Raw genomic sequence first — 12,505 nt, forward strand, 5'->3', positions numbered from 1 at the left:
CAGTCTTAACCACGTAGCTGTTGGCTGACTAAGGTACAAGGCTTTTTTGGGGCTCTGGTTGCGCTGCGCAGTGCGAACATCAATGCGGGGATCGACGCAAGCCACAATGTTCCCGCCACTGTCTGCGTGCACATTAGATACCTAGGTAGTCCACACCAAAGTTGGCCAGATCCCATCACAGAATCGCGCCAGCTTCAGACCTAGCATATCCAGCTCAAGGTAACTTTTCACATCTCAACGAGATCGACAGTCTTGATCACCGGTCTATCTCCATGTCTGCGCGGAAAGAAGAGTATCGCACCCATCCTTCCGTTACGACGCGATGCGCTAATTAGCTATCCCCGCTGTTGTGTGTTTTTGAACTTTTTTTGGGCGTGGATGGCAAAAAAGAGGTTGTATGTTTTGCCATTTGAACTATCTTTTTGCTTTTCGCTCGCGAGCATCAAGCGGTACCTGTGATTGAGTTATTACAACTCGTCAATGCTCATCGTGTCGAGTGGGGTCAATTGGTGGGGGACTGTCAGTAAGCATTCCCTGCCCGGCGCGCAATGCACAAGGTTCGTGAGGACCCGAACTAGTGGTCTATTCAATACTCTCGGCGACTGCATGTCGATCATGCGTGTTGTCCCAGTTCACCGCTGGTTTACAACTACGTGTAAAGCTTGTTTACATCTGTGAATGCCGGCGACACAGTGTTGTGCATTCATGTTCGTTCGGATAGTTCGCCATGTACTTTATCGCTGGTCGTGCTCAACTGTTTCGTCGACAACGAGGATATGTGCCAAGGACACGACACCGGCAGCATCAACGAGGTACAGTAGTGTTTTAGATCATATATATTTCTTCGATATTGACATTAGGTATTAAGTTTCGTATCCACTTCATCATACAAGCTCATCTCATCTCGAGTATTCAACTCCCTCCTCTCCGTGTGTGGTATAATGCGTAAACGTCGTAATAGAGTACAAGTAGTAAGGAAAAGTGGTCATGCTTATAAGCATAGACCTTACTCAATCTAGAGCATCGCCAATCTCATCTTCTCATGAGGATAAGGTGTATTGGCTTAGTAGTTGGTGGCTGAGCCGTAGGTAGCGGTGTTACCGTTGTTGGCGTAGTTAGCCGTAGGGGCAACGTGAGGAGCAGTGTGGTATCCACCGGCCACGGGCTTGTCGGTCGCGAAACCAGTGGGGGGAGCAGCGACGGTGGAGCCGGTGTAAGCGGTGTCGTGGCTGGGGCGGTAGTCGTGGGTGCCAGCCGGGACAGCGAGGCCACCAGCGGTAGTAGCAGGGACGGTACCGACTTCAGGGTCGCGGTGTCCAGTAGTGCGGTTAGCCTTGCGGCGCTGCCAGAACTTCATGCCGGAGCCCTTGGTGTAGCCGTTGCTGGGGCCGGGACCGAAGGCCTTCTCCTTCTTGTGGTGCTTCATGAGGAAGACCTGGACGAGGGCGCTGAGCAGGAAGAGGAAGGCGCCGATGATGGCGACGGCGAAGCAGGCCGTGTTGAGCTTGCAGATCGTGCCGAGCGAGGCGGAGTAGGTGATCTGGTCGCCGCGGCCGTTGGAACCGAAGCCTTCCTTGGAGTTGGCGGGTCCGTCACCGAGGGGTGTCTGCACGCGGCCGGAGCACTTGGATGCGCCGTCACGGGTCAGGACGGCGACGGCGATCATGGCACCGCAGCACAGGATGTCGAGGAGTATGCCGAGGAAAGCAAAGATTTTCTGGAGATGACATTAGTATGTGTAAGCATTTATATCGCCAAGGGATTGTCTTACCTTTCCGCCAAGGAAGCAAGTCAACAGGACTGCGAAGATGGTGTATAGGACAGTCGCACCAGCGAGACCGGTAACGGCCTGTTGCCAGACGGGGATGTTGACATCGCGGTCCGCCTCTACTGACAGGAAGTAACTGTAGATACCGAGGATAATCGCAGCACAGCAGAACTCAAGCGCATAGAGCGCTGTAGAGCCCAACTTCAAAGCAGCACCGCCGAAACCCATTGTCGCAATTAAGACTCGAGGTTGATGAGAGAGGTGCTAGGATGGGAGAGGTGACGAGAAGGGCGATGCTCAAGGTGTATGTGGTTGTGATGTTAGACTGTGAATACCCGCCAGCCACAGGGGGAGCGAAAAGGATTTATGTGTCTCTGCCCGTTTCGATACTGCCCTGGGCGATGACGCAGCCTTGCAACTCGCTTTCCATGATGCAGCATTGGCGTCGTCGTGCCTGCCTTGTTCCGTCAAAGTTCGCTGTCGATCCCGCCCCGTGCGTCAGCCACGCTACCCACTAGCCCGCTTTTTGAACCCTGCTTTTACTCTGCCATCGACCACACGTCATTTTTTTCACCGACCTAGCTCATCAAACTTGTCACCTGAATCGACCAAACAGCGTCCTGGACTGCGCCCCGACCGAGGGTATCGCCGACGAAAGAAACTCAAATTCGGAGCTTGCTATGATGCTGCCAGAAGCAAGATGATCTCAAGCGCAAACTTGGCAGATGAGGTGTTGGTGGTTTTCCAGGGTTCTTTGGATCAATTCGTCGACGTGGCTGCGACTGGATGCGAGGCAAGCCACAGTCTGACAGGCACAATGCACATGGGCGGGTAACTCCTTGCACACGTTCCAGACCCTCCTCGAAATCATGTCCATTTCAAGTTTCGATATTCCAATGTTTCAACCGTCACATGAAAGAAACACAAATGTGTTCCATCGTTCCATCGCCCACACGCCCAGCGTTCCCGCATCACGCACGCTCTTCTTTTCTTTTTCTTTCGCGTTCGCATAAGCCGTCGTGGTTCGTTGATCTCGGATCCGTCTGATCCGGTAGTGGTACGCAGCGCCGTTAAGTGTCTAATGCTCGCGGTGCTGTGTAACCAGACTAGCAAAACCTGAACTCAGCCTGATCGTGATCGTTTTAGCTGCGGCAGTTGCTTTTCCCCTATCTGCTATGATGCGGAGGACCCTCCGCAGCCGCACGCTACCTTCCCCACGAAATTACCTTAGCCGGCGATCAGGCATTGGTGGCAGTGCGTGACGTCGTGGCTGCTACCGATGATCGTCGGCGGCGCCGTGGCTGTGATGACGATCGAGCGCTGTCTTCGAAGACACCAGGGTGAGATGGACTGGGTGGAGTGGTTGCAAGAGTCGCAATGGTATGCAATGAAATTGGTGCTTGAAGTTATGAACGTCCCCGTTATCGATACCAGGCTTAATATTTCACATGCGTTCAAGCACGGATGGGCTGGAACATGTCCCTGCTTCATACTAAGTTTCTCTGCTAATTACACGTCGCTGGTCTCGAACGACAGTATCGAACGACAATATCAGTTTGGCGACGGAGAGGACCTTGATACATACTTCTTATACCCCGAAACCATACCCGTTCCTTGCTCGTCAGAGCAGCGCCGTGCGTCTTCAACATAATCTCCTTGTCTTTCGCTGGCCTCATACGAGATTTGCGGCCCTTTATAAAGAGACAGTGTTAAGATTACCGTGTATGTATAGAAGACAATCAGACTGCAATCAATCGCTTGCAAGAACCAGCTCAGGAAGATCGTTCCGATACCAAATACCTTTCGGCCTGACACGGCACACATCCCTAAGATGAACTAAGAACTCCTCTCTAGTAAAGACTTCTCGCCTTATCGCCGTGCCTAAGCAACACAAGCAGTAGAACTCCTTCTCCGCTGCTAATGGCACTGGGTCAATCGACGGAGCCCAGACAGAGCACATACCCATAACCGTCATCTTCGGTACGACATCCACATCTGTAAGATGACCTAGGTAGCTAAACCGTTGCTGCGCCTTCATTTCGCCAAGGAAGATGCGACGATTGATCCAATATGTGCTGTATCGATCACTGCGAAGCTCTGGCCGATGGGGATACACTGCATCTACGTATTCCCAATCGTACATTTTCTCCTCTGCCTTGATCCAGAATCTGTTTACCCCAATCGTCAACGTGACAGGTAAAGCCCGGAAATGGGGCAAAGTGCTCAGATTCTCATGGCCTATGTCGCCAACGTGGCGGACTACCGACTCTTTACTCGCGGGCCGCCGGTGGCCTATCTCTAGACAGCGAAGACAGAGGCGTGTGCATGTAGGTAGGTAAATTATTTCTGCTGACCTTCCACAACACTTCTTCCCACGCCTTTTGAACGAGCAGCGTCGATTTCGGAGCGTGCGAAACAACATCTTCGGTGTAATGTGCGCTGTATTTCGTATCGCTATCATTCCTTTCACGGTATTCGGCGCCCATTTCAACGCGTACCGTAGCGGCGATTCGGTGTCGACGAGGTGCATGGCGAAGCGGCAGCAGCGTCGGAAACGCATCGTGTCTCTGATGGTAAGATCCTCGATGATTTGAAGGAGGATTTCTGTGGGGAAAATTTCAAGAGACCCGCAGACACGGTTTTTGGGTAATGGGTCTGTGAGAGTGGAGATTGGTGACATGCGGTCTATGAGGTCGTCGAGGATGAGACGTGGCGCCTTGTGCTCAAGAGTGAGGTTTTCGATGGGTATGTCTTGGAGAGATGACATCGTGATTGCTGGCACTGCGCAAGCGCTAGTCTGATGGGCCGCGATGTTTTTGGGAGAGGCTAAGAGGGTTGTGAAGGGAGGTTACGGCTCAGGTTGATCGTACGTGTCGTCGTAAGCGAGCGAGTGGGTTGAAGTGTACAGTGTGTGGGATGATCGAAGATAATTCAATCGGTTCTAGGACCAACAGAATATATACTCGGCTCTGAGTCAATTCGTCACCGTATGGTTGTGATGACAAAACTGTACCATGGTTACCATCCACTTCATCCCACGGTGCGGCCATGACACCTTAACGAGTCACACATACCTCCTGCAACCAACATCATACGTAACCCGAGGTACTTGTTAACTATATAAGCCGTATGTATGGACAAGGAGGAATGGCTTTATTTCGCATGCTCGTTTTTAGTGGTACTGAGCTCCACTGGCTGGCGACAAATCCAAGTCCCGATATGAGGTTGGGCATGATGTGTGCAACAAACTGCGGCGCAGATCCTAGATACCCCTTAGGTGAAGATGGTCTTAGAAACGGGTCAACTATCGAGACTTGATAGTGTGTGTGTGCGCAACAAAATGTGAGTGATAATCGTCGACTTTAGTTCGAGAAACTCCATTATGCGTTCCTCGCTGTGAACAACAACGGAAAGGACAAGCTTTACAAGAAACTACAGAAGTGGAAGCTCGTGGGGCGCTTTTTCATGGAAGGTGCGCTTATCGTTTGACAACCTGGCATTTGAGCCATATGCTTGAATCCTATCGTTTGCCGGCAGTTTGGACTGATTCATGACTGAGAAAAGCTAGAGTAACCATGAAGTTCAACACTGAGCAGTATCAGTAGTATCCTTAATCATCCATCTTCCACCGTCAAAACCCCAAGATGTCTTCAACCTGTAGTCTTCTTCAATCATTCTGAGCCAGTACTTGATGTCATCACCATCTTCATACTTGAGGGTAACCTCGTCACAACCATCGTCTTCCCAATCAACATATGCCCACCCGTCATCATGCAGTTCTGGATGATAGCGATAGTCCTTTTCCACGATACTCGGACGAAGTTGGTGGAACCTGCTGAGGTGGAGGCCTAAGTAGCCGATATCGAGTTGTCGTATGGTGACCTCTTCCAGATTTAATTCTTTCCTAATAAACCGTACGATTCCGACAGGCCAGGTGGCCTTACGGGTCCATACCTCCTCCAAGCACAGAATCCTCAAAGTATCTTTGATGGAGCGTAAACAGTCTTCGAGCTGAGTCTGTGTCGTTTTCAAATTGGACAAGGATAGCCGACGCAGCGCGGGCAGATTCAAGGACTGATTGATGGATTCGAAGACTTTGTCGCAGTGACTTGTACCTCCAAATCCGATGTGTAGGTCATCCAATCTTGCGGCGGCTCGGATCAGGCTGCAAAGATTGCGAATATCTTCAGCATCATTATCTGTGACCAATCAGTGTTGAGCGGCTATATGAGCTCCAATCTTGGACATACCTTTGCCATTGCCGAGTACCATGTCTATTTGAAGCATTCGAAGCTTTCCAAGTTGATCCGTGAATGTGATGATGTCTCCCAGGTGAGAGGGATCAGCTGCCATGATAGTGCTGTTGGCGCATATGGATAACTCCTCGGGAGACCGGATAGTAGGAATTGCTGTTGCCAGCAGCATTCTCAATGTTTTAGCCCAGTAAGTCCACAATAGCTCGAGTTGCTTCCGTTCACGGACCCTGAAATTGTAGCCAGTCTCCCTGATGTGAAACCCACTAAGATTTGGTAGATTGGACAAAGCAGACCTGAGAATATCTGCACAATCGCCATCCTTTAGCCAATTGCTGATGTTCTCGTCCAATAGTGAATTTGGGTCCTTCTGTATGCATACGTCCCGGAATGGATGGACGGTACCACATTGGATAGTCAAAGACTCGACATGGTGCGCTAGTGGTCCCCTCGACATGCGCAGCAACCGGTTGAGTCCTGTCTCGCTGAACGATAGTTTGATTCGCTTGTAGTGGGTGTTACCAAAATACCGCACGATCTTGCGATCGAGCTCCTTGCATGTAAGACGAAGCGCTTCGCATAGCTTGCGACTGCTGGAGCGAGTCTCCGCATAGCATACGATATTGAGAAGGAGCTCTATCGGTAGGCTGGGAAGCTTGGCCGCCATGACTGCTGCTACCATTCAGTTAGTACGAGAAGTAGAGGAAGGTGCGACACCTACATGAGCTCAGAACTGTACGTACCAGCAAGAGAGGTCAGAGGTAGTGTAGCCTCGAAAGGTATCGAGCGTATGATGATGATGGCGAGTAGGCGTGGTCGTATTGGGGTTATCAAGCAGGATCTATGAGCGATGGGTTAGGTAGGCAAGTGTGGGCGCGGGTAAATAGTCCTGGGGAGTTGCCTCGTTACTAGCGCGGTGCAAGTGAGGAAGGAGCGTTTGGTGACCACAAGATTTCTCGCAACACGGCGCACTAGTGTCAAAAGAATAGGCTCCAGTCTTCTGTACTTGTGAAATGCAAATATGCCGTACAAAATTCTGTTTAGGTGGGACTTAGAATGTCTCCTCTTGGTCCTCTTAAAGTGTGTGTATACCATTGTCGTCAGTGAAGAACCTTTGACAACCGCAAAGCGTTGCCTAGAGCCCAGCCGCTGCACAACCCTTTACCCTCTCTTCTCCTTCCTGAACCGACTCAACTTCATCCTTACAGCCCTACTCTCCGAGTTGCACCACCAGCAGCGCGGCGTATATGAGGAAGGGGCGACCGAGGAGCACACCAGACAGCCTGGCACTGGCATTGACATCTAGGTAACCACATCTCAATAACGTTGCCCCCACCGATAAATCCAAACAGCAGGAGATGGTCTGGTTGTTTTGCGATGGCTTGGTTCGGTGGTGCATATAGAGTCACTTTAACATTAGGTTGCCATGAATGGTATGATCACCTAGTTCTACAAATGTACGAGGATGCAGAACAAAAAGTAATCAAGGCCATGTTGGAATGCATCGAGAGATGACAGTGCTGCTCCGTTCCTTTGAATGGTCTTGCGGTATCGTAACAAAGTGATCCGTTTCTCACGCTTTTCGTGAAGAGTCTCTGTTATCAAGCTAGTGCTTTCAGACACCATCGTGAAAGATTGATGTAAACGCGCTGATGACGATCGAACCCCTTAGATCGCGATATATTCAGGCCATCAGTGGACCGTGTGTTTCAGTGGATCTTTGCACAAATGACGATTGTGCAGATACATTATGCATACGTAGGTAGCATGCCGTCCAGTCACGGGCGTGGTCGAGCCTCATCATTGCGATGGCGCGTTGAAGAGCGGAAATTGTAGCGATAGCCTCCTTGATGAGACCAGACGAATGCGATTGTGCTCGTGATGGGATTGCAGAATGCGAAAGATGGGATCTGGCATGAGATCGGGCGGGTTCGCTAATCGTAGCCGATCGGGTCAGAGCCGATCTCAGACAACACCAGCGTCATACTATCAAACCTCAATGTAATGACGTAGTCGCGAGCTCGACGCGTTAGCCACCCAACATGGCAATAGAAGCACGGTTCGCGGGTTTCAGCCTCCTTTCAATAAACTTGCTGTTCCTCTGCAGCGGCATCACCTGAGTCCGGACACATGCTACGTTCCCTTCACAGCATCTGCTCTCGTGTCGCATTCCATCCACCACCCCGAGCGACGGCAACTTTACAGAGATCGCGCGTGATCTCCTATCTTCCAACCATGCCCCCTAAGCGGAAGAGATCTGCTGTAGCAGCTGCGGTGCCTACGACCGAGGAGGCGCCCCCAATGGACCGATCACAGATGCGCCAAACAGACGTGCCTTTGCCGTCAAACGTCGCGAAGCCTCCTCGTCGCCAAACGACGCGTGGGGGAAAGGCTGAAAAGACCGACCCTAATCTCAACCCTGACATCCTCGATGGAGTCACTGCATTACGCGCATCGCCTGACGGACACGAAAGCGCCGCGCATGATGCTGTACTGGAATCTGCCGTCAGCAACGGTACTGCGAATGAGGCGAATACTGCATCAGGTGCGCCTGCGAAGAAGAAGGCGCCCTCAGCACCTGCCACAAACGGCGATGCGCCCGTAGCGAATGGCGCCGCCCCTGCAGCGAATGCTGCAAAGAACAAGCGAAAGAAGGCCGGCGCCCAGCAAATCAAAATGGAAGAGGAAGACATCAACAACGGTGCCGTGAATGGCGTAGCTGGGAATGTCACTGCACCTGCAGCCAGCACTGGGGTAGCGGCAGATCCCGACGATGTCGATAACCTCGAGGCTGAGGACGAGGACGAGGCAGAGGTCCAGGAAGCCCTGTCGAGACCCCCACCGGTCAACTCTGAATACCTTCCTCTTCCGTGGAAAGGACGACTTGGCTATGTATGTATCCTGCAGGTACATTTTAATCTAAACTAACGAATGTGCATACAGGCCTGTCTCAATACGTACCTCCGTAGTGCTACCCCTCCCGTCTTCAGCTCCAGAACCTGCCGCATCGCGAGCATCATCGAACATCGCCATCCCCTGAAGGACCCCTCCCAGCCCGAACATGCCACTAAGAATCGCCCCGATAAGGAACAACCAGCGGATGTCGCGCGGGGCATGAAATACGTTGAAGAGATTGGCCTCGCTAATGCGCGGGATATTATCAAGATGGTGCGCTGGAACGACAGGTACGGCATCAAGTTCATGCGCTTGAGTAGCGAGATATTCCCGTTTGCAAGCCATGACGAGTATGGCTACAAGCTTGAGCCTTTCGCTGCCGAGACGTTGCGTGACGCTGGCAAAGTGATCGGTGAGCTGGGTCATCGAGTGACTACTCATCCGGGCCAGTTCACACAATTGGGCTCCCCGCGAAAGCAGGTCATTGATAACGCAATGCGTGATCTGGAGTATCATGCTGAGATGCTTTCTCTTCTGAAGCTTCCAGAGCAGCAAGATCGGGATGCTGTCATGATCCTGCATCTCGGTGGAGCATATGGCGACAAGCCAGCGGCTATTGAGAGGTTCAAGGAGAACTATGCAAGGCTTCCTCAAGGCGTCAAGAACCGTTTGGTGCTTGAGAACGACGACGTTGTATGGAACATGCATGAGTTGTTGCCTCTATGTGAAGAGCTTAACATCCCATTCGTGCTCGACTACCACCACCACAACATCCTCTTTGATGAGACTCAGATCCGTGAAGGTACCAAGGACGTCATGGATTACTACCCACGTATTCTGGCAACATGGGAGAAGAAAGGAATTACGCCCAAGATGCATTACTCTGAGCAAACACCTCCCGCGATTACTCGCACGAAGCGGAGAAAGCATTCACCCCGCGTCATGACATTCCCTCCCTGTCCTGACACTATGGACTTGATGATCGAGGCAAAGGACAAGGAGCAGGCTGTATTTGAGCTCATGCGAACTTTCAAGCTCCCCGGCTTCGAAACTTTCAACGACATTCTACCACATACGCGCCAGGATGAGAACAAGCCCTGGAAGCCCAAGCCCAAGAAGGCTGTCAAGAAGAGCAAGAAGAAGAAGACCGACGAGCTTGATGAGCTGGATGCGAAGATTGAAGAGGAAGAGCCAGAGGAAGTGCCCCCACCCATTGTACCTGACGAGGAAGTAGGCATGGGAGGACCAGAGGGAAGAGTGTACTGGCCACCAGGAATGGAGGACTGGCTCAGACCCCCAAAACGGATCATCAAGAAGAAAGAAGACGGCGCCGCTACGCCAGCGAAGAAGAAGCGCAAGACCGCCGCTGACGCGGCCTCCATAGCAAGTGAAGCCGCTCCACTCGAGGATGTCAAGACGCCCATCAAGACACCAGCCAAGAAGGCCGCACCAGCTAAGCGAGCAGCAGCTTCATCGACTAAGAAGAAGGCAGCAGCAAAGTCCGTGCCAACACCATCGGCGTCAGACGAAGAGGATGATCAACTTAGCTCACCCCCGCTTAGCGAAGGGACCGAGGACGAGGCTCCTGCTGTGCAGAAGCGAAATGCACGCCCTGCCGCAACACGGAAGAAGTCTGGCAGGGCCACGGCCCAAGTCAGCTACAAGGAAGAAGCGGATGAAATGAGCATGTAGACAAGTGTGTACAACCAATCTCATCGGTAGCCCCAAGGCAGCTAGTAATGTCAATCCAATGTATGAATACGCGAAATTCGGTCCTTCAAACACGAAATAGCGACATTGAAAGCATAATTCACATCATCTCGGTTGTACGAGGGTGTGTCAAGTGTGCTTGTGCTAGAGGAAACAAACCTCCGAAGCCTGCTAGATCCTTCCCTTCCCGCTTCAGGCCGTTGTCCCGCCCCCTTCCTTCCCGGCCTTGTCCCCCTCTTTCGTTCTCCGAAACACTTGTCGTTGCTCTGGCCTACTTTGCTCCAATTCAGTCTTCAATGCGCCCTTCCCCACATTATTGACGTAGGAGCCAATGGTATATGTCGTGTTTCTCGCGCTTACCTATCTATTCACCTTCCCAACCTAGCTGGAGTGGCCGGAACGCATGGTACATACATACGAACATGCGTTCGTTGGGGGGAAGACACGAACGCATAAACGTGCACTATGTGGACCTTGACGTTCGCTAGAGGGGGTAGAGGGGAAAAAGGAAAGGGAAGCAGATAGGTGCACAGCCCAGCCAGCCACCTCCACGTCGTGATATCCCTCTCACCACACCACACATACCCCAATCCAATGGGGAAGATAGTAAACATGTTGTGTAGCAGCGGCTCAGAAGTTCTCGAAGCGGCTATCGAAGCACGGCCCGTTGCTGTGCCGCACTAACCGACGGTTGCCGAGGCATTCCGCATATCTTCTTAGCACCTTCCATTGCATATCCCACGGCCGGATGGGGGTTAAACGACGCATCCGAAGCGAGCAAACATGTCAGCACTTGTTGTTTTGCGGGAGAGAGACAGACCAGGCAGAGAGAGAGGGTGTGGTAGGGGAAGCAGGCACAATCACAGCACAGTGCATGAGATGCGTCGATAGCTTAATCGATAGCTTCACATGCATGGTGTCATGCATGGATGTGTTGTGAAGAGGTGATCTCTGGTTCTAGGCTAGCTGGCTGGCGAGGAGAGGGGAGCTGCAGATAGATGCAGGACCACGTCGGAGGACATGGACTAGAAAAGGGTAGGAGTGAAAGCTGTTAGTGCGAACTCTAGAGGATAGTCTGGATAGTTACTTTGAGGGGTATGGTGGTGGGGGGGGTTGATCGTGGTGTGTCTTGGTTTCAGGTACGAGTCGCGTATTGGAAACCTTGGAAGTGTGGGATGGGGCATTCATGCGTTGTAGTTGAGAGAAAGGGTCTACCAAGACCGTTATCTGTGGATATTTCGAGAAGCCGTTGAGATGTATGGGTTCTTTGATCCGACGTGTATCCATTTCCCTCCTTCGCTCCACTACGATAAAGTTCCAACGTACGATCTCTGGTCTGTTGAATTCCCACCAATGGTACTTCGCAACTGGGTCGGTCAATTTACAAACTGATTTCCCCTAGAGCGTCGCTTGGTTTGTCAACACCAGATGCACCTGGGATCTAGAAGACCCCCCCTTCTAGTGTCCGTCGATCAACGATGAACAGCCATGACTCGAATCTAGGCCGTGTCTATTGTCTCTCTCTTGCCCTGCTGCCAATCAACCCCCAGTCACCTGGTAGCCATCCGCAATCGGTTAACTTCCCGCGGCTACATATCTGCAGGTCTATCTGCACAGCCTTGCACAGATTGAGGTCCATGCCCGTACCATGTCCATGGACTCTTGAATCGAACATTCGGTGCGCTAGTGGATTTATTTTTGCATTGACGATGTGATATATCATGGGTCGAGTGATAGTTACGAGGGGCCGGTAGCCTATCCCAAGTCGTGGCTGAGCGTGGGCAGGGGAGTTGGATGTTTTGCTCGGCTGCCGTGCGGAATAGCATTGCGCCGGTGGCCCGTCTTGAGGCCGTACCGCCGTGGCTGGAATTTGGAGGAC

At 51.9% G+C, this 12,505-nt stretch overlaps 2 protein-coding genes across 2 annotated transcripts; one reads left to right on the forward strand and one right to left on the reverse strand.

Annotated features, from left to right (window-relative positions):
• Window positions 1-1,063: 1,063 nt before the first annotated feature.
• On the reverse strand, window positions 1,064-1,996 carry J4E92_003049 (uncharacterized protein; the record flags this gene model as incomplete). The annotated part of the gene is made up of 2 exons (XM_051494449.1): window positions 1,064-1,717; window positions 1,772-1,996. 2 exons carry the CDS (start codon window positions 1,994-1,996, stop codon window positions 1,064-1,066), a joined length of 879 nt encoding a protein of 292 aa, XP_051354742.1.
• Window positions 1,997-8,256: 6,260 nt separating this feature from the next.
• Window positions 8,257-10,608, forward strand: MUS18 (UV-damage endonuclease; the record flags this gene model as incomplete). The annotated part of the gene is made up of 2 exons (XM_051494450.1): window positions 8,257-8,913; window positions 8,965-10,608. The coding sequence occupies 2 exons, from the start codon at window positions 8,257-8,259 to the stop codon at window positions 10,606-10,608; spliced, it is 2,301 nt and encodes a 766-aa protein (XP_051354743.1).
• Between the last annotated feature and the right edge of the window lie 1,897 nt (window positions 10,609-12,505).

Source organism: Alternaria infectoria (assembly GCF_024043175.1).
Source record: "Alternaria infectoria strain BMP 0036 chromosome Unknown scaffold_4, whole genome shotgun sequence".
Classification (NCBI taxonomy): domain Eukaryota; kingdom Fungi; phylum Ascomycota; class Dothideomycetes; order Pleosporales; family Pleosporaceae; genus Alternaria; species Alternaria infectoria.